Source organism: Mustela nivalis (genome assembly GCF_964662115.1).
Source record: "Mustela nivalis genome assembly, chromosome: 6".
Taxonomy (NCBI): domain Eukaryota; kingdom Metazoa; phylum Chordata; class Mammalia; order Carnivora; family Mustelidae; genus Mustela; species Mustela nivalis.
Genome location: NC_139025.1, coordinates 33506939 through 33529097, shown reverse-complemented (window position 1 = coordinate 33529097; position 22159 = coordinate 33506939). Strand labels below are relative to the sequence as shown.

At 45.2% G+C, this 22159-nt stretch overlaps 1 protein-coding gene across 3 annotated transcripts in view; it reads right to left on the bottom strand.

Annotated features, from left to right (window-relative positions):
* Window positions 1–2130: 2130 nt before the first annotated feature.
* Window positions 2131–22159, bottom strand: part of ZFYVE26 (zinc finger FYVE-type containing 26) — a 63248-nt gene continuing 43219 nt past the window's right edge. The window contains exons 31-43 of one of the 3 annotated variants that reach the window (XR_014312600.1): window positions 22007–22143; window positions 20688–20908; window positions 17095–17242; window positions 16628–16837; window positions 15716–15934; window positions 11216–11413; window positions 10313–10512; window positions 9159–9300; window positions 8808–8867; window positions 7449–7631; window positions 6821–6865; window positions 6325–6694; window positions 4863–6102 (exon numbers count right to left, since the gene is read on the bottom strand). Coding sequence is in view for 2 of the 3 variants with exons in the window: in XM_082734025.1 (XP_082590151.1) it covers window positions 3973–4176; window positions 6821–6865; window positions 7449–7631; window positions 8808–8867; window positions 9159–9300; window positions 10313–10512; window positions 11216–11413; window positions 15716–15934; window positions 16628–16837; window positions 17095–17242; window positions 20688–20908; window positions 22007–22143 (1967 nt within the window). In the remaining variant the exon portion in view is untranslated. Of the gene's footprint in view, window positions 4177–4862; window positions 6103–6319; window positions 6695–6820; window positions 6866–7448; window positions 7632–8807; window positions 8868–9158; window positions 9301–10312; window positions 10513–11215; window positions 11414–15715; window positions 15935–16627; window positions 16838–17094; window positions 17243–20687; window positions 20909–22006; window positions 22144–22159 lie in introns of those variants that run through there. The other 2 variants (XM_082734025.1, XM_082734026.1) reach the window with 2 other exon arrangements.

Below are 22159 nucleotides of genomic sequence, written 5' to 3'. Positions count from 1 at the left end.
CTTCCAACTGGATATATGCTTGGGTCATGGTAGGCACCTGAAAGTTTGAATAAGGAAGAGGAAGAAATAGTCAATATAGAGAAACCTTGAGGTTTCTAACCCAAGCAGCAAGCGTAACAGTGATAATATAGTAATACAAATCACTGAAGGAGGAAGATCGGGTAGAAAAGGATGTATTCAATTTTGGACTTGCTAATACTTCTGTAATATTAGCCTTGTGGTTAGCCATGTGGGTGACTTCCAGGAAACAATTGAAAGATGTGGACAGAAATTAAAAGGGACAGCTCTGGTTTAGAACTCAGCAAACCAAGATGATTCCTGAAATAATGGCATTGTATGGGAGAGTATAAGGGTCAAGAGAGAATGGACAGAACGTTGGAAGAACTTCAGCCTTTAAGGGGGATGAAGAGGAAGTATTGCCAGAGAAGTAAATACTTTGCTGAGGAAATGGGACTTAAAATGAGCCTGGAGAAAGGGTTTTGACAACGGTAGACTGAAGGGTGGGGTAGAGACTGAGGGGTTGTGAAGGAAGGGTTCCAAGCAGAAATAACATCACGAAGAAACAGAGCAGGGAAGTACTCCACCGAAGAAAGCCATTCACTAACCAGATATGCAATGAATTTGCTGTAGAGGAATTGGAAGCTTTAAGGATGGGTCAGTCAACATTACTACTGTGGAAGAGAAGATGATGACCAAGAAAAGGCCATAAACTTTGGGTTATGACTATCGATATTCGGTTACTTGGGTATGAAGAAAGCCTAACAGCATTTGACCTACTTCGTTTAAGCTCCAAGTCAAGAATATCCAGTAACTTTGGAGGGTCTCAGGTTTCTAAATATAGTCTAGAGTCTGTAGTCAGAGTTAGACTGGGTGTTCTAAATATCTGTGTTGTGACACATCTTTGTGCCATGTCCATACATACTAGGTGATTTTCAGTTCTACTTTTATCACAACTTCTGTTTCTGAACTTTTTTTTTTTTTAAATGAGAAATTAGAGGAGGTCCTATTTCCGGGGAAAGGAGATAATGGCAGCTACAGTCCATGGCTCAAGTATTATACTGCAAACACATGCTCTAAGAGGGTGGCAAGAAAACAATTTAAGCCAAGTTTGAGTTCTACTTTCCCCAAAGACCATGCACTTGGTTTTGAAGTTTACAATTTGGTTGATATTAAAAAGACATGTAGATTATTTTTACTTTTTTTTTAAGATTTTATTTATTTGACACAGAGTGAGATCTCAAGTAGGCAGAGCAGCAGGCAGAGAGGGGGAAGCAGGCTCCCCACTGAGCAGAGTGCCCTACGTGGGGCTTGATCCCAGGACCCTGAGATCATGACCTGAGCCGAAGGCAGAGGCTCAACCCACTGAGCCACCCAGGCACCCCAAGACATATAGATTTTTAAGAATGATGAGCAGCTTTAAAAAAATGTGAGTACCATTTTGTGTGGATTAGACTGGCAAAGAGCTACCAAGTTCAATGGAAAGGATGTGAGAAAGCAGGCTCTGTCCTATACTGCTGGTGGAGTTCATGGCTATGACCTCTTTGGAAGGCAATTGGCAATATCTACCAGATGCACATATCCTCTGACCCAGGGGATTCTGGACAGGATAATTCACTGCAGCACAATCTGTAGTGGTAAAAAAATAGCAGTGACCTAAAATATCCAAGAGACTGGTTAAATAATTATGGCATATCTTTCACCATGGAATATTTTAGTCACTGCTGTTTAGTTCACATAATAAAATAGCTCTGAAACTATACAGTAGAAACTGGTAACACTAGTGGTTTCTTGGAGGGCACTGGGTTGAGGGAACAGGGATGGAAGGGACTTTTTTCACTTACTTTCTTTTACCTGATGAATGTGTAACATGCTTCCTCCTACAACCACAACTGAAGCAAAAAAAGTCTTCTGGTGGTAGGGAGTACACTAATAGTTTTGAACACACAGGAGATCTGGATAAATCCTAACCAAAGAGTCATTAGTTATAATGGGAATCATTTCAAGAAAGTTCAAGAATTGAAGACCATCTGAGCTCCCCCACCCATGGTTTCTCTTCACACAGAACACAAGGTAAAAAGGAAGGGAAGGGTAAGAACAAGACATCACAAAACACTCATGAAGCCAAGAAACTGGTAGGACAGACGTTTTATTGTGACTTGCTTGCAGTAAAACATTCAAACCTTCAACACGTACTTTTTTTCCCCTGGAGACCACAGCGTGATGCTCAAAGGCCTTTAGCTTCAACTTATTATCAGTCCAGTCAGTGGTTACCTATTTTATTTATAGTTCAACTAGTTAGAGGAAGAAGTCAGAAAAATCTGGTCTTAGCATCCCAAGTTAAGAGCTGTGAGATTTGCAACCCATTCATATAAAGTGCTTATGTTCAGTGCAGAGGGCAGGCAGACTTAGAAGGGCAAGCAGATGCCATGGAATGACATTTCCTGGAAGACAGACGATTCTATGACTCAAAGAAGGAAAAACCAAGTTTTAAACTTCCTGCAGAAGAGGTCTAATATTTTCTTTGCAGTCTTTCTCCCCTCTATAGAACCAAAGCTCTGAATGTGATAGATGCCCACAGTTGTTGTTTTTTTACTATCAAAAAACCTGATTCAGAGAGAAATCCATAGGGTCTAAGCACCAGAGATACTGACTGTGGCTTCCAGTTACTGTCTGTCTCAGCAGCAAATGTGAGATCAACAGACTGAGCTCCGGGTGGTGGGATGCTCAGAGCTGCAGAGCTTTCCTTAGGGCCCTCGTGTGCAAATCCACGTCTGAGGATGACAGCCCCTTTCTAAATCAGTTCTGGTGTGGGAACATAAGCCAAAGCATACGAAAGGAGTACTTTACCTGATTTTCCATCAACTGGACGGGACCTACTCATCATCCCCTCATTCTAACTCATCTATAGGCCCAACCCTTGACTCCCTCCATGAAGACAAAAAAGTGCACTGCCCTCTCAACGACCCTCAAGCCTCTGCATCTTTATCTTGTGGTCCTGTGGAGACTGTGGAAAAGCAGGAGAGAAGAGAAAGCAGTTTCCTAACCATTTTAAAGGAGCACAAACAGGACCGTAACTCAGATAGGCAGTCTAGCTTTTAGTCCTAGGATCTTGGCTACCGTTTCTCTCTCCAGTCTCAAAGAGGGAACCGTGATCTCTCTTTGCGGCAGGGATGTTCACAGAAGCCAGCTCTGTGCTTGTCGGCAACCTCTCTGCCATCTTGTTTGGAGAGGTTCATCTTTCCCTGCGGGATGGACGCGACAGTGCTCTGCCTGTCGGTGTGTCAGGCTCCGACCCCCTCACTGTGTGCACCACAGCTTTCAGACGCCCACACCTGAGGATCCTTCTTTTCAGACTATCTTCCAAAGATTCCCGGTAACTCCTTGTGCTTGTGACAGGACATCCGTGGACCAGTTTTAATCCACAGGCAGCACTTGCCTCAAGGCCGTCTCTGAATTTGGGGAGGGAGGGGGAGGAAGAAATAAGAGGCAATCCTTTTGGTGTTGCTCTAGAATTCTCTGTAAAATGCTTCTACTTATGAGGACCTATTGAGCATCTCCACACGGAGGGAACAGTGTACAAACAGGATGACCCGGGTTAAGAACCAAAACGCAGGGAAGGTTTTCAGACTGGCAAAAGTCTAAAGTGCCTCTTTTTGGTGGGGGAGAGTTTTGTTTGTTCAGAAATGCTTCAGCGTAAACACGAGTGCACAAGAGCGTGCACGCACACTCACTCACTCTGAGGTAGAAAGAACTGGCCATCTCCAGACAAACACACAGATTCCACAATTTTACAGAAACATGGCACTTGCGTGGCGTGAAAGGTCCTATCCTTGCCCAAGATGGCAAGTAGGGTCCGATCCAGCTCTTTCCGACCTGGGGCAGAGCCAGGAGAGTCCCACTGCATGGGAGGAAGGAGGCAGAGATCACCTCAGTCTCTCCCGTTCCACAGGATTCAGGCCCTGCTGCCCACGGTCACTTTCTGGAGCCTGAGCCGTGGGCAGCCCGGGTGTGGCTCGTCAGAAGCCACTGGGCACAGATGTCTTGCACGACTGCGTCCCCGCTGCTCTTGGCAGCCTGCTGCACCTGTTGGACGAGGGCTGTGGCGCGTGAGTGTTCTTGCTTCACGGCAATCAGGTAGGCAGATCGCAGTTTGCAACATGTCAGGTAGGCCTGAACCTGGCAACAGGGCAGAAGAGACAGCCAGAAAGAAACCATCATGGATGATGAAGCAACAAACAGAGCAGTGGCCCAGTGCTCGGCAGATGGAGGATCCCTTCTCACCTACTGAATTCATGACTGGGTTCTTGTCTTTCAGTATACTGTAGCAATGCTTTAAATATTCTGGACATTAAGCTATTACACTGTGTTTTTTATATGATTATTTTATATGATTTATAATGATTACAAATAACCCAAGAATTTCAAAATGAAGCAAGCAGGCAGTGGTTGGAGTCTGGCCTCTGTCTACTGCTTCTGAGGCCCTCCTCCTGCCCATCCTGGGCTCTCCAGCCTCCTCCTCCTCATTTCAGTCAGCACTGTCACTGCCCATGAGTTAGGATTTTATAGTTGTTTGGATGATGATTTGATTGATGTCTGTTTCCTTGACTAGATCTTAAGCTCCTTGAGGACAGGAATGGTGTCTGCTTTTTCTACTTCTTGTACTTGCAGTGCCTAGTTCCTGGCCTGACATGTGGCAGAAATTGAATAAATATGCAGTGAATGAATGAATGAATGAATGAACTATTGTATCTCTCCCTTACTATGAGCACACAGGTTCCCCTTTCACTATTTTTCTGTTTTGACCTGAATTTAAAATCTTGTAACTGGAAATTCAGGTATGAACAGGCACACACACAATTAGAAAAGGTCTAATTAAGGTCTTATCCCATGTTGACTTGACTTTTGCTGTTTGGATCACAGGTGTCTCAGTTTTGGTACGAGGGGTATTTCTCTTGTACTCTGGAGGCCCTCCATCTTATAAACCCCCAGCTTAGTGGAAACCAGAGTCCATGTCTTCCCTGGCCCTGATCCCACCAGCACGTCACTGGTTTGCCAGTGTTCTAGTCAGCACTAGTGTTCTAGTCAGCCAACAGCAAGGCCCTCAGAACTTGCTTCAGAGCTTCCACCAGCAGCTGCCTTTCTGCTCTGACAGTCCCTTCTGGTGGTTGGAAAGGACTCCTCTCTCTTCATGTTTCAACCTTCCCTCTTTTTTGTCTTGGTTGCTGAAGTCTTTCTATCCTAAGTTCAACTACAGATATGCTGCTAAAGCTAGAAGAAGCTGGATATTCTCTAAGCTTACTAAGTGACCATGTCCTGCTGCCTGGGTATCTACCTGTTGCCCCAGGATGTTTGCTCTCACCCAGCCCTTCAGCTCTACTTAATACCAATGTGTGTTAAACATAGTATCACAAGTTGGCAGGCAAAATTCCTACCTAGAGAAGGAGGGCGTTTTGCCAGAAAGTCTGGAATAGGAACTGAGTAAGGCTGGTTTTTGGCAAGACCATATGGCCTGAGATCACTTAAGAACATGAGGACAGCTGTTGAGAGAAAAGGACCTGAAAAAGTAGGAACTGTTGAGATTTCAATGCATGTCCTCCCCTGGGACACAGCCTCCATCCTCTTGATGGGGAGGCTCACTGAAGGCTTGGAAAAGGACTGCAGTTTGGGACTCAGGGAACGGGGGTGTCTGGCCTGGTTGCTGGATTCTCACTATGATTCTGAAAAAGTATTTCTCTACAATTCAGAACATTAGAATTCCATCCTTTCCACATGAGGTCATCTGGATGCTGCACACAGAACTGAAAAAATGCTCAGAACACGTTCTCCCAAGCCCTCGACTGAAGAAGGCCTGGCAAATTCAGACCAGGGAATTTGGTCGGGGAGCAGCTCTGTGGCTATGTTAAGAAGCCATGTGCCTGACATTAGTTTTCTTCACGAGGGCCTCAGCTGCCAGATATTCCCGCTGCTAGGGGCTGGGGCAGTCTGGCTTGGTTTTTCTATACCTCTGCTGGCCTGTGGGCCTTCCTCCGGATGGTGGGTCCATCAGCCTATGGCTAGGCACAAGTAGGAGCAGTGGGGAGTACTTCTTTTCTCGCCAGCACTCTTTTTTTTTTTTTTTTTTTTTAAGATTTTATTTATTTATTTGACAGAGAGAGATCACAGTAGACAGAGAGGCAGGCAGAGAGAGAGAGAGAGAGAGAGGGAAGCAGGCTCCCTGCTGAGCAGAGAGCCCGATGCGGGACTCGATCCCAGGACCCTGAGATCATGACCTGAGCCAAAGGCAGCGGCTTAACCACTGAGCCACCCAGGCGCCCTCGCCAGCACTCTTTGCAGAAGCACTGATTTCCTACTCAACAGGGAAGAGTTCACTGAGCCCAGGCAAGTAGCCTGCTCAGAGAGTGAGACACGAATGGGTATCTGGTGCTCAAGCGCCAGGTGGTTTTTCCCTTCCTGTACAGGGTACTGTTTTCCTTCCAGGATAAGAAAATGCCTACCTACTCTGAGAACCACAGTCAGTCAGTCAACCTGAAGATGGAAATGAAGGATTTCCTAGGGGTCTCTGAGGAAAGCTCTGCATGAAAATGGAAAGGAAAAAGGGGAGGAAGACAAAGGATCATGAAGTCCATGAAGTCACTGTTTGTGTGTGTTCCACTGATTTTCTCCCTCTGCACCTGCCTGGGTCCCAGCTCCGCTTCTGGATAACAAAGAAGTAGAGATACAGGTTGAATGGAACTGTTGTGGGGAGCAAGGGATAAAGGCGAAAAGGAAGCCCAAGGTGCTGATCATGATATGATCAGGGTTTGGAGCCGATTCTGCTCACCTTGTTGTCATCGCTGTGTATTGCCTGGATCAGGCTCTCCAGCTCCTGTACAGAACAGAAACAGTAGTCGTGAGAGGAGAAAGAAGAGTTCCCAGCATGGGAGCTGAGGCCCCACCAGCCTCAGATCGCTTGTTACCTTTTAAACTCAACTTCTGCTATAAGAGCACCAAAGCAAATCTAATGATTAACACTAGGTTTGGGAATTCGAGAAGAAAAGCTCCCGAGAGGACTGTTCTTGGCCTTCACAGGTGGATGTGGCTCTGTTTACCCCATGAAGAAGCCACAGGGGGACAGTTTCATGGGCAACATGCTCAAAGGCCAGCTGCAGACTCACCCTGACCTCCTCTACAATCACAGGGAGAAGCTCCAATTGGTCTGTCCACAGGTGCCATGTTAGACTATGGAAATTGAGGGACACCTTCCGGGTATAGAGGTTATAAGCACAAATTTTCTTTCCAGGGAAGGGCTGATTCGGGTGAGGCCATTATTACACAGGAGTCAGAAAAATAAAGGGATCTTGCAGAGTTTCAGTACATTATGAGTATATTGTGAGGAACAGAAAAACCAAAAGGGGGATATGAAGACAACGAAATAGATGGAGAAGCCAAAAGGTACAGAGGGAGCGTACCTGGGGCGGAATTCTCTTGAAGGCTTCCAAGCAGTTGAGGAGGATGGTGTCCCCGTCACTTCTGGCTGCCATGCCTGACTCACTGACACATTTGAGCAACTGCTGGATTTCGCCGTATTTCTCCCTCTCCACCAGCTGCCGGGCCGCTCTGCAGTAGGTGGCGGCGGCATCCAGCTGGAAGTCCTAGAGGAGAACACAGAACGAGGGGGTGGGGGGGCCGGGGACACCAGCAGTAGGAGCCCCCACTCGGTTTGGTGTAGATAAGCCATATTGACTACATTTACCGTAGAAATTACTTATATGACACACAAACAAAACTACACAAAAAGTTCCTCTTAGGAATGAGGCTGACATTTTAGGAAGTGACCATAAATATTGTCACCCTATCTAACATGGTCTACCTCACTCATTGCCGTGCCACTTTCTGAAATATTCTCATCAAATTCCCAAGGCCAGTTCGTTCTTCTTCTAAGGAGCCACCTGTGTCTTAGGAAAAGGGTACTGGGGGTTGATATTTGCTGCTGTGGATACTTGGTGTCTGCCAAGAGATGCCTTAGTATCTATCTGAAAACAGACCAATTCACCAAAAGACTGATTTGCTGGAAACTACCAGATAAACACTTTAAGCCTGATCTACGATAATCCTCGACAAAGTCTGAGAGGAACTATGGCTCGGCCTGTCCACCAGGGCTATCTGGAGGTGGAGAGCTGTCTCCAACACTGAAATAGGAGGAAAAGAAAGGAATCAGTCTGATCATTCATGAAGCCACTGGTCTTTGAAACACAAGGCATTCCAGATCCCACCTGCCCAGAGAGTGAGGGTCCTTAGGGTATCTTTGTGGAACTGCTCGGTAGGGGGTGGGGTGTGGTGGAAGAGTGGCCTGGATAAACTCTGGCCCTTGCAGTTTCAGTGCCTTCTCCAGACTCTGCTCCAGGGCCACAGTCATATCTGTGTCCTCTGACCACAGGCACAGAAAAGGCACTCCTTGCACATCCTAAGCAGATGGATGGATGGGCAGTCCTTGATGCTGATGACCCCTCCTACCGCATAGCACGCCCGCCAGCCCCTTGGATCCTCCAGTCATGCTCCCCTCAGAGGGCAAGCAGAGGCTGTGCGGAACTGTCCTAGACCCGGTTTCAGGTATTTATTTGATAGCTCTTGATGGATTTGTCACTGGCTACTTGGCTTCTGGCAAAGGGTCCTAGAATCCTGAATCAGACACGGTTCTGTAAGAGCCACCTTGACTTCATTCATGATGTGTATGTGTATCTGCTTCCTTTGGGATAGAAGTTTTCTGAAGAATAAGCTCTCATGGAGCTGCGGCCAGTTCCATCCCTCTTGAGGGATTCAAGTCATACCTGCAGAACACGGAATGCAATTCCAAAACCATCTTCCACATTCTTCCCTCCTAACATGACCTGAAAAGGAGGGAAATGTGCTTAAAAAGGCAGTAATTACAGAGTAGCCCCTCTATCAACAAAGAGGGCTCCCATTTACAACAAATGTTTGTTGAGACTCTACTAAGTGCCAGGCACTAGGAATACAGGAGTAGTCAAAATGGACTTGATATCCAGCCTTCTGCGGCTCACATTCTAGTGGGAAGGCCGCCTTCAAATGAACAACTGAAATACTAACTGGATGATAACAACTGTGATAAGCTTCTGAAAGATAAGAACAGTCTGCCAGATGTCTGAAACATTCGTCTGTACCTTGCAGGCAACATCCATTTTCATGTGGTTATTTCCAAATAGAGTTGGCAGAGGCAAGGTAGTAATCTGAGAGGTCCCAGCGCTTTCACAGCGATGTAAGAACCTGGTCACTTCCATCTGCAGCTGGAGTGTGTTCATGTGCCTACGGTGATAGAAGACGCATAGTCGAGCCTCGTAAGTGGCTTCAGGAGGGTCTAGGGCAGGGTGGCTGAGACGTCATGAGAAGATGGCATTGGAAAAGGGCGGAAGAGAGGGGCTGGAGGGAGAAGACAAGTGTGGTCAGGGGCCCTGTACAGAGGGCTCTCAGAGAGGCAGGCTGCTCCGTGGAACTGGAGAGAGTCTGGTCCCTGAATCAGTAAGTATTAATGAAGCACCTACGAGCTGCAGACAACAACAGAGGTCAAGAGGGACATGAACCCTGCCCTCACAGAGTTCACGGCTAGAGGAGAGATGAATAATGAACCAACACATTAAATATTTAGCAACTGGGCCTGCGAAGGCGACGAAGGCGGGGCGCAGTGTTTACTTTAGATGTGGTGTTGTAAGCAGAGGGAGTGAATGGATAAGCCAGTATAAAGACCGAGAGGAGGGCAGGGCCTGGTGTGTGGAGGAGCCCCCAGGCGGCCAGCGAGATGTCGCTCAGTGAGGGAGAAGGGAGGAGCACGAGAGGAAGATGGAGAGAGAGGCAGGCCAACATCTCACAGGACCTCTTTCACCTGCTTACTGGACCCTTCCAGGGGTCTGATCCTAATACGTACCCCCTCTCTTCTTCTATGAGCTCCTCTCTAGCCTCTCCAGGCTTGTACTGGCCACTGTCACTCAGGAATGATTCCCATTATTTATTTTTAAAGATTTTACTTACTTGTTTGAGAGAGAGAGAGAGAGAGTGCAGAGAGAGAGGGAGAGGGAGAAGCAGACTGCCTGCTAAGCAGGAAGCCCCATATGGGGCTCAATCCCAGGACCCTGAGATCATGACCTGAGCTGAAGGCAGAGTTGCTTAACTGACTGAGCCACCCAGGCGCCCCAGGAATGATTCCCTTTAGATGTGTGATTCTCTTCAAGGGTTCAGGAAAGGACGAGAGCAGCGTTATCACCAGCAGAAACTCTTTCCAGCCCTTCTGCCCACTCCAACTGTTCCCTGAGCCTCAGGCTACCTTGACACATCAGCCGCCGTCATCTTCTTTTGGAAGAAGGTGGTCTTCTTCCTTCTGGTGCTGCGGGAGGTATCTTGGAGGTAGATCTTCAGGTGGTCCTTGGCCTTAAGCAGCCACGAGAGCTTCTCTCCCAGTTCTGTGTAAGTTTTTGCTTTGTGACTGAAGAACCGGATACAGGTCATGGCGGCCCGGACTTGATCCTACAAGAGGAAAATGAACGTTCAGGTCAAATGAGATCAGGGATATTAGAGGGTATGGATGTGAAGAGAATTCTGACCTGATTTCCACTCATGAAACCTGGAGGCCAGCACCCACTTCCATCACCAGCCGCAGAACTATTGTGTAAGAGTTACTCCTAAGCCCAAGGGATCCTAAAGCAAACTGACTGGCTGAGTTCCCAGGAAGGCCTTTATTCCACCACAGGAGAGATCTTCAAAACGATACTTCTGATTCCCCATTCAGCTTGGTTTCGCTCTCACTTTGGCTTTGAATGATTCAATTTCTCTATGATTTAGTGTTTGTAGCCCTCAGACAGATTGGGAGAAACCTGTTCCCTCTCCCTTCATACATCTTCTCTAAAAGCACTCTTTATCACCCCTTATGAATTCTGTATTCATGCCTCATACTTATCTTAAAATTGTCACAGATCTCTTTTTCACTTTCACGTTCCTTGAATTCTGAAGAGCACTATTATCAACAAGGTTAAGGTTTGCCTCTTTGGAATGGGGATAGAAATCCCAATATTATTCAACAATGCTAGAGAGCCACATGGGTTTGCTCTAGGGTTGGTTCAAGAGTGAGGCCAGGGACTGAGGGACCAGGGACTTGATCCTTCATCTTGCACAGTCTCCCTGCATGGCAGGATGTCATAAACAGAGGTAGAGGGCAGGAAGGGGTTATTACCTTCATAAACTGCTGCAGCTCATACAGAATGTGGTAGTAGTTCTTCTTCTGTAAGTGTTGACAGGCAGCTATCAAGTACTTTCCCCAGCTCTCTAAGGTTGGATCAATGGACTCTAGCAAGTTCTCCAAAGTGTGTAGCTTCCCACTTTTATAGCTTGGCTGGAAAATACCTTCTATAAAGACTTCTGGAGGACTCTCCTAGAACAGGGCAAGGCAAAAAATCAAGTCTTGAGTCTGCTTCTGGCACAGTCTGGGACCTACCCTGAATTTCCTTCCACTGACACACCTTAGGCTTCCTTCTATAGTGGTGCTTCTTAACTTTTTAAGTGTCAGAGACACCTTTGAGAATCCCACTCTAGTGACTGCTCCACTCTCTTCCTTGCTGAGTAGAGAGTCCCCTTCACAAAGTCATCTACACTCCCTGTCTTTGATTTCTCTTCTGTGATTGTCTCTTAAACCGATTCTTTTATTTTATTTTTTTTTAAATTTATTTATTTATCAGAGAGAGAGAGAGGGGGAGAGAGTGAGCACAGGCAGACAGAATGGCAGGCAGAGGCAGAGGGAGAAGCAGGCTCCCTGCTGAGCAAGGAGCCCGATGTGAGACTCGATCCCAGGACGCTGGGATCATGACCTGAGCCGAAGGCAGCTGCTTAACCAACTGAGCCACCCAGGCGTCCCTCTTTTTTTTTTTTTTTTTTTAAGATTTTTAAAATTTATTTATTTGACAGAGAGAAATCACAAGTAGATGGAGAGGCAGGCAGAGAGAGAGAGAGGGAAGCAGGCTCCCTGCTGAGCAGAGAGCCCGATGCGGGACTCGATCCCAGGACCCTGAGATCATGACCTGAGCTGAAGGCAGCGGCCCAACCCACTGAGCCACCCAGGCGCCCCTCTTAAACCGATTCTTATCTAGCTTTTGCACCCACCACTCCACTGAAACTGCCTCTTCCATCCCCAATGACTTCTAAATTGTTAAATCTAAAATATGTCTTGTTTTCTACCAGAACTATCAAGAGCTTTTGCTACAGCTGATGGCTTCCTCCCCCTTGAAAAATTTTCTTTATTTGGCTTCTAGACCCTTTCCAGATTTTCCTTCTGCTTCTCCAACTACTCATTCTCAATCTTCTTTGCTGTTTCCTCCTAATTTCTTCAGGGGTTAGAAGGAACCTGTTCTCTTTTCTTTCTATACTCATTCTTTTGGTGATTTAACATAATCTCATGGCTTTAAATCTACTTGCTGATTATGCCTAGATCCCTATTTCCACCCTGTTCATTCTTCCTGAATTCCAGAAGTAGGTATCCAACTTATATCCAACTGCCTACTTAAAATGTCCTCTAGTACACTTAATACACCTAAAACTACACTCTTGGTTGTTTCTTCCCAATCTCTTCTTTCTGTAGTCTTTCCTTTCTCAGATGGCAATTTTGTTTTTCTAGTCGTTCAGGTTAAAAACTCAAGTCAAATCTGTCCCCCCTGCCTCTGCACCCAATATCAAATTCATGAACAAGTTCTATTGGCTGTTCCATCAACATACACACAGAATCTGCATCTATCGCTGAGTAGAGAGTCCCCTTCACAAATGGCCACCTCAATGTACCACCCTGGTCAACTGCCTGGATTATTGCAGTAGCCTCCTATCTTGTCTCCTACCTTCTGTCCTGCCTCTTTTTTGTCTAATGCCAACCGATCAACCCGTGTGATTCTGGTAAAACGTTAAGTCATATAAAGTTATTCCTCTCCTCAAAAATTTCCAGTGGTTTTCCTCACTCAGCATAAAGTCCAAACCCTCACAATGTTCACAAGGCCCTATATGCCACCTCCTTTAGGCCTTTACTGAGTGTCCCCTTCCCCTTTCTAAAACTGCCCAATCCATCTCTGCCCTCTCCCCTGTTTTATTTTTTTTATTACTTAGAACTTATACTAGAAATATTATTTACCTTGTTTATTGTCTGTCTCCCTGAGAGCAAATATTTTTGTCTTTTTTTTTTTTTTTTTTTTTTTTTTACAGTGCCCACAGTAATCCTTGGCTTTTAGTAAGTATTTCTCGGATAAACGAGTAAGCAATAAACATTAGAGACCGACTCCTCAGGAAGGTGCACGCATACTATTCCCCTCCCTTCTGAAGCACATCCGTGGTTCAGAGACCCTGTATTGTAACCCAAATTCCACAGCTGTAGAAAAAAAAAATCATCTGGGCATTCAGACTTTAGACTATGAATAACAAATGGAGGATATAGAACGGCCATAAACTCATGTTACTATAACCAGGCTGGCCTTGGAGCACTGGGTACAAGCTGCTTAGAACTGGAGGAATTCTGAGTTTTCACAGATTCTGGCTGTTTCTAACTCAGAAACCCAGACCTAATCTAAAACTTTTAGAACAGACTTTAAAAGGCAGGTGAGTCAGCTCCATAGAGAAGGTGAAATTTCTCAGAAGAGCAATATGTTAAAAACTTCCATTTCATCTATTTACCTACTTACTTACTCATTCCTAACTTGCTCTGGGTCTGGCACTGGAAGACACAGAGAAGTAAAATAAAAGCTTTCTTGATCCAGAAAGGATGACACATCTGTACGCTCAATACAGTGGTGGTATAGAGGAAGAGGTACCTAATGTTGCTTGTGTGGTCTATGAATGCTCAACAGAGAGGGTTTGAAAGAATAAACGGGAGTTTTCCAAGGAAACAAAGAGGGCCAGGGTATTCTAGGTTAGGGGGTACAGCACATGCAGGTTCATGGAGGTCAGAAAGGGTACAGTCAGGAAAATTTAAATAATTTGGTAAGTCTGGAATGTAGCGCATATATAGGACTTGTGGTGAAAATAAACAGGAGAAATAAGGGGGCCTGATCCTGGTGGGTCCCGTATGCATGCTAAGGAATTTGGACTTCATCTTGTGGCCATGGGAATCTTTTTTTTTTTTTTTTAAAGATTTTATTTATTTATTTGACAGAGATCACAAGTAGGCCGAGAGGCAGGCAGAGAGAGAGAGAGAGGCAGAAGCAGGCTCTCCACTGAGCAGAGAGCCCGATGCGGGGCTCGATCCCAGGACCCTGGGATCACGACCCGAGCTGAAGGCAGAGGCTTTAACCCACTGAGCCACCCAGGTGCCCCGGCCATGGGAATCTTCTGAGGGTCTTTCAGAGAGGAGAATAACACGAATTACGAAGAATGTAAATAACATGTGTTATGGTTCAGAAAGCTCCCTCTGGGGCAGTGTGACAGGGAAAGGGGTGAACTGAGGCTTGCAAAAGAACAACTTCCAGACTCTAGCCATTCAGCTATAGTTTTCACAATGTGCTTTTCTGTTGTTCCCCACCTGCTTGAGAACTAAGATATTTCACTTCAAGGGTAACAGTGATTATAGGTGATAAAAAGAAGGCTTCTTTCCCTCTGCTCTGACATATGTAAAGCAGGGTAATGCTGTTGTCAGCTTCGACCAAGATAAGTAAGTAAGCCGCTTAACTCTCTGGACTACTCGACAGTCTGAAGAAACAGAATTGGTTATTTCCACTCTCAGTCTGTGCTTGGGAGAAGCAGCTTTACCCCAAAACTCATTTAGAAACTGAGGAAAAGGAAAAAATTAGCAGTTAAACTCTAAGTAAAATAACCCATACTTTATTTTTAAAACTTAGTTAGTAGTTACCCTGGTATGGTTACCATGGTATGGTTACCATGACTGTGAATAGTTGACTTCACTTGGAGCAATCCTAGAAGATATGTCCATTTGTAAACTTTCATTGGCTGCCATTTTGAATTGGGGGAGCAGATTAAAATTAAAGTATTGAACTCTTCTAATTTCCTATGAAATTTGGTAAAGATCAGCCAATTCCTCAGAAAGTATTCATGGAACATTCTGATAAAAAATGAACACCAAAATGTGATGGTGAAACAGAATCATGACTTTGCTTAACAATAACTACAAAGAAATAATGCACTTCAGAGGTGCCTTTGTCTCCTGTGGAAGGAGGGCAGAGGATGTCAGAGAGAAAAAAGGACCACATACTCTCCTTCCATTAGATATTTGGGGCCCAAATAGAGGATCATGGGTGTAACAACTCTGAGAGGATCAGCAGCTAAGTCAGCAGTGGGACACAGTCCCAGGGCAGGTGGGAAGTGTATAGAAACAGAGAGGTAAAGCAGTTTGGTCAAGGTCACACCACTTATACCAACCATCTCATTCCAGAGACCATGCTCTCAACTACTATCTGATTCTGCTGTATGTTTTGGGAGAAGGGATAAAATCTCTCATTGCCAATCAGAAGAGCAAACTGGATCCAGGTTAAGACTTACTGCCCATATAGCAAATCGTAATTTGGGTGGACAGAATTTTCCATTTTGACCTGACTCTGCCAGAGGTAGTCTCATAGCTCAACACTATGTTACGTTTCAGGGGGTTGGTTTATCGACCCACCTCCCCAACCACCGCCCTTAGAGCTGAGTGGGCCAATCCAGATGGGCAAAGTAGGTCTTGCACTTTGAGAGGTAGGTTTGTGTGTCCCACCTTGTTGAGGAGGTGGAGCAAGGCTTCCCGCAGGCAGTTGTGCCTCATGTAGAAGCTGATGATGGCCAGGTTGGTGCTGTAGTTATGCAGGTAGAAGAGGCATTCTTGGTAGTAAGTGTTGTTCATGATCTTCCCTTCAGGAATCACCTCCAGAGAGAGGCTCTGGGTCCGAAGGGTAACTTCCAGTTCTTTCAAGGTGGCAAAGTAATCATCATCTTGCTGACAGGAAAGGAGAGTGCAAAAGAAAAATAAAACTCAGTAAATTCTCAGCAGCTTCTGAAAATATTGCTTTCAAAGAATATTTAGGAACATGGAAGTAGCCTTACAATACAGTTTGAAGGGCAGAAAAACAGGCAGGATACAAAATTCTCCAAATTATAATACCATGTTTCATTCAAAAACATAGAGAATTCACCAAAATCTAAACATTATTTGCGTCTGTTGTATGGAATTAAATGTCATTTTTATCATTTTTTTTAAAAGATTTTATTTATTTATTTGACAGAGAGAGATCACAAGTAGGCAGAGAGGCAGGCGGAGAGAGAGAGGAGGAAGCAGGCTCCCTGCTGAGCAGAGAGCCCTATGGGGGACTCGATCCCAGGGCCCTGAGATCATGACCTGAGCCGAAGGCAGCGGCTTAACCCACTGAGCCACCCAGGCGCCCCATTTTTATCATTTTTAAAAATACTTTCCTGTAGTTCACTTTTTTTAAAAAATTGACTTTGTATTACTTATCTAACTATATATAGTTACTACCTAATTATGCATAATGGAAAGAACAAAATCTAAATCTAGCAGCTCTGAGCCAGGACTGCCACTAGAAGCTGAGTGGAAGCTGATCCTTTTCCCAGGTCATTACTGCTCCTGGGCCTTCTTCCTCCCTGAACTGACCCTCCCCTGCTATGTTCTTACCAAGGATAGGAGTGGCCTCACTGTGGACTCCAGGTACTCAACCACATCCTGTACCAGTCTTGAGCCATGACTCAGCTGATTGAGGTCAAAGGGAGGCTTCAGACAGCGACTGAACTTCTCCCGTGCAGCAGTGAGGTTCCCAGCTTTGAGGCAGGCCATGCCCCAAGCATGCCATGCTCCAGTGGGATCGAGGCCAGTCTTTGTGGATATCTGGAAGAAAAACTGTTCCTTTTAGTAATAAGTACCTAAATCCAGACCTGAAAGTCCCAAAGACCTATTCTTTCCCATTGTTGCCAATCGTCTTCCTTCCCCATCATCCCACTTGCCATTACTGCCGAATGGCAAACTTGTAATGCCCTAGATACTTCCCCACGGCCAAGGGCAACTGGGAGATGATAACGATACCCTCTTGCAAGGCTAGGAAAAGGCAGCTCATTACAGTTGGGTAGACGTAAGCTTTGTCTCACCTCAACACCTAGTTGGTAGTACTCAGCTTCCAAAAGCTGGTTCCTTAGCCTGGTTACTGCAGCTGGCTGCAGGATCTGGTCCAGAGGAGGCACGTGGCGATAGGAAGCAGCAACTAAGATATTCAGCACATCCACCTTGCTGATGTAGCTACAGGGAGGGAAGAGGCGAGGCAATGAGGCTCCACAGAGTCTTACTAAAAATAGGTGCTGTTTACAAGTTTTCTTTTTCTTTTTTTTTTTATATTTAATTTATTTATTTGACAGATAGAGAGAAAGAGAGAGAGCGTGAGAAAGAGCACAAACAGGGAGAGCAGCAGGCAGAGGGAGAAGGAAAAGGTTTCCCACTGAGCAAGGAGCCTGATGCAGGGCTCGATCCCAAGACCCTGGGATCATGACCTGAGCTGAAGGCAGTCGTTTCAAACCTGAGCCACCCAGACACCCATGCTTACAAGTTTTCTATTTCAATTCCAATGTGAAAAGGAGAATTGAGGGGTACATGAACACTGTGAGAGAAGGCTCTGGAGTCAGACTCTGAGTTCAACTCCATCACTCAGCAGCCCTATGACACTAGGCAAGTTAGTTAACTTCTCTGCCTCAATTTACTCATCTGTAAAATGGAAACCATAAGAGAGAATTTTAAGGATAAAATGAAACAGTTCAAGTAAAAGGGCTTAGGATTAAGTCTAGAATTTTGGAGGTACTCATTAAATATTACATATTAATACCCTAAGTAGTGATGCTCGCAATTACCCACTGGCTTTTTGGTTCTTTAGAACCCTGTCTGCTTGGGAGAGAGCACAGAGACTACCTCCATGGCCTGCACACCTAGTCAGTATAAAGGTCACATCAGTACTGGAGGTGCTGCTGGGCAATCACTTGGATTCTAGTCTCCTGGACTGGACACTGTCTTCCTGTGCTAAGAATGGGTTCTTGCTACAGACCATTAGCACTGCCACCTTTGATCTTACTCCTGACACCTGGTGATTGCAAAAATCTTATAGCAACAGAGAACCCAGAAAACTGGTTCATTCTGTCCAGTGCTGCCTGAAACAGTCCTACACTCAATGAATATAACTGTATATATTATACAATATATATTACACAGTAAATATATTATGCAACATAAGTTATAATCTAGTCAAAGAACCTGTGGATTCTGACTTATCCACCAATATCCCTGGAAAGGAATTCAGTATATGAGACATTTTCAACTAGTGCAAATGGGGTAAGGGAGAGTATGTGTTATAAAAACAAATTTGGTATCATAATGTATTATATGTTTTTAGCAGGTAATGTGAGTTCTGTTTTTAAACATTTATTTATTTATATGTCTACTGGAAGGAAGTAGGAGTTAAAAATAATGAAAAAATACTCTGCAAATCACATCAGCAATGAATCCACCACCGTTAGCAAACCCGCATGAAGGAAGTAATCCTCTAGAATGGGTGTGTGAATCCAGAATTGGGGAAAAAGAATGTGTAATTCGAAACCACTGCTGTACACTGTCAAGAGAAGTACACAGCATCTGGGGGTGAGGATCCTACCAAAGTAAGCACTTTCTGAATTTCTGTTGTCCACAGCCTAGAGTGGGTATTTCGTTCACTTATATTTGATTTTGAAGGAAGTACAGGACTTGATGTTAAATTTGTTTTATCCCCCATCTGAATACTTTTTTCTTTTTTTTTTTTTAAAGATTTTATTTATTTATTTGACAGAGAGAAATCACAAGTAGATGGAGAGGCAGGCAGAGAGAGAGAGAGGGAAGCAGGCTCCCCGCTGAGCAGAGAGCCCGATGCGGGACTCGATCTCAGGACCCCGAGATCATGACCTGAGCTGAAGGCAGCGGCTTAACCCACTGAGCCACCCAGGCGCCCTGAATACTTTTTTCTTTTAAGATTTTAACTCATTTACATAACTGGTATTTGAGATATATTTAGATATATTTTAATTTTTGTCTTACATTCTACTTTTTGCTATTTGGAGTGTTTTTTTTTTTAATATTTTATTTATTTATTTGATAGAGAGAGATCACAAGTAGGCAGAGAGGCAGGCAGAGAGAGAGGGAAGAAGCAAGCTCCCTGCTGAGCAGAAAGCCTGATGCAGGGCTCGATTCCAGGACCCTGAGATCATGACCTGAGCTGAAAGCAGAGGCTTTAACCCACTGAGCCACCCAGGCGCCCCTGGAGTGGTTTTTGTTCTTTTCCCCTCTTCTCCATTTCTGGTAAATTGGTCGATTTTTGGTTCTTTGGTTATTTTAAAAAACCTTATTTGGGGACCCAGGTGCCTCAGTTGGTTAAGTATCTGCCTTCGGCTCAGGTCATGATCCCAGGGTCCTGGGATGTGGTGGCCCCAGGTTGGGCTCTCTGCTTACTGGCACTGCTTCTCCCTCTCCCTCTGTGTGCCCTCAATTTCTCTCTCGCCCTCAAGTAAATAAATAAAATCTTTTAAAAAAATTTAAAAAGTGAAAAACTTTAACATATACCCATTTCTTCAATTATTAACTTGAAAAATGATGCAGAATCTACTGTCTCTTCATATGAAAGAGTGAAATTCACTGCCTTATACTTCCTTCCATTTCCTGTTTCACCTTCCCCTGCCTTTCTCAATCTTTCAGTTTTGTTAATGAAAATAATAAAACTAACTAGCATTTCTGGAGTATAAAGACTCAATTCTTAGCCCTTTATAGGGATACTCTCATTTTATCCTCCTAAGTGCCCTATGAGATAAGTATTACTAACATTCCCATTTTACAGAGAAGGAAACTGAGGCCCAGGGCAGTTAACAGACTTGTCTAAGGTTACAGAGCTAGGAAGTAGAACAGATGAGATTCACTGCGCTTGTTCTGCTGTCTGGAGAGTCTGTAGGCAAACACTCTGAACAAGTGCCTGAGGCACTTACACGTCAAAGAAAATTATGCTCTCTGCTCTAAATCTGGCTAGGACTGAGCACTGAGAACATACAACATGAGTCACGCCTCTGGGTGGATAAGCTGGGAACTGGCAGTTTCAACCTTCAAGTTAATGAATGGAGGCAGAGCAGGTTATACAGGGCTTGGGGGCCTAATCATACCTTTTCCACAGATACTTGTACTTTATGACTCAGATTCCTATCTGTGACACTGGGACAGACCAACCCCCAGTGTGCTTCACAGATCTGTTACCCAGAACTTCTGAGGCCACAGTCTGGATTTGGTCAAGACTGGGGTAGAGTTCCAGCCAAGGCTAAGCACTGGACATTTAGGGAGGACACATTATTCTCCAAAAGCCAGAAAGCTCCACAGAGACTAAAGGTGCTCCCCTAAATTGATTTTAATTACAAATTAAGCAAAGTTTTGACTTTCTTTCTGACTGGGTAGAGCTAGAGAACACTCTGCTTTAAGGACCTACCCAGGGAAAGAGGACATAGGCTATCAAGGTAGGGTAAGGAAGACCACTTGTGATCTGGCGGCATTTTACCGTCATCAAACTGAGATGTCAAACATTTTCAGTGCATCGACCGAGAGAGGATGGTGATGTGGGAACTCATCGTGGGGGCAGGAGAAGCCAGACAGAAATGATAGCTGAGTATAAGAAGAGCGAGCCACTCTTATTCACCTGTCACAAAGAGCAAGGTCTTGGCTCCGGCCAGCCTTGACGAACATCATCTTGGCACTGAAGAGCAGCTGCTTCATGATATCTGTGAGCAGCCCTGCGTCCACCTCAGGGTTGGTGAGGCCCTGGGACAGCCTGCAGCAGTGCTCGATCAGCTGGTGGCCACAGGCAATGCTGTCCCGGTGCAGGTTCAGGATGGCGATGCACAGGGATGCGCTGGGGGACTGGCCAGGGTGGAAGAAGAGAGACACACACAGTGAGCTCAGAGACCAGAGCATTCTTCAAATGTCACTGGATGGCAGGAGTTATTCTTCTCAGCTCACCAGGCTTGAAATACACTGGAGGTGGGGGTGAAACTTCCACAGCAAAGCAAGAGTGAAACTAAACAATTTTCAGATGTTCTAAGTGGCACTGCTAGCTTCTGTCACCACACTGGGAAGAAGACAGCTGTGTTCATGCATTACCTACTTCTTGGCAATGTCCACATGTTCCCTCCTTTTTCCCACTAGTGCAGGTCCTTCTCATTGCTGGCTTGGACTGTGACAGCTCCCTTGCTGGAGAAGTCTGTGCTTCAAGCCTGGATACACTGCTGCTGGATTAATATTCCAAAGCACACTCCAAATCCTTTCATGGTGCCTGACGCTAAGCAAGTAAACTTTCCCTACTGCAGAATTCAAGGCCCTGTCCATAAATCGCCCATTTCAATCTTACCTTTTACTACCGCTCTATGAACACTCTACGTTCCTTCAAATTAAACCATTTCCAGTCCCCTATCCATGCCCTGCAATTTTTGACAGCGTGCCTTTGCTCAGATGTTCCAGTTTGGTAATTCCCTCCTCCTGCCCTCACTCTCCTTACACTCCTTCCCTGCCCCATTTCTGCTTGTCACACTCCTACCACTTTTCTATCATCTTAAGTGCCACTTCTTCCGTGAAGCCTTTCCTTTTATTTTAAATTTTATTTTTATTATTTATGTATTTATTTATTTTAGGGGAGGGGCAGGGATAAAGGGAGAGCGAAAATCTTAAGCAGGCTCCACGCGAGGCCTGGATCTCACAACCCTGAGATCATCACCTGAGCCAAAACCAGGAGGTGGATGCTTGACTGACTGAGCCACGCAGGTGCCCCCATGAAGCCTTTCTTGATCTGCTCTCACACATTTCCAAGATGTTCTTTATCTTTCTGCCTCATTTGTCTTAGCTCCTACATTACTGCACTGTAAGCTCACGAAGGCCAGGCTGTGTTCACCTATCTTTGCGTTTTTTGCCGTAACTACACATCATAAGAAAACTCAAGTGACCATCAAGTTTTATTGCTATTACCTGCTCATAGTAAAATTCACTCCGCACCAGCTCGTTTTCCTCCTCATTCAGATCCAAAATCCATTCTACCTCAGCTGCTTTGGGGACTCTCACCACGGCTGAGTACGGAGGACTTTCACTCTTGGAGCTGTCTGGTGCTGAGAAGAATAGTGT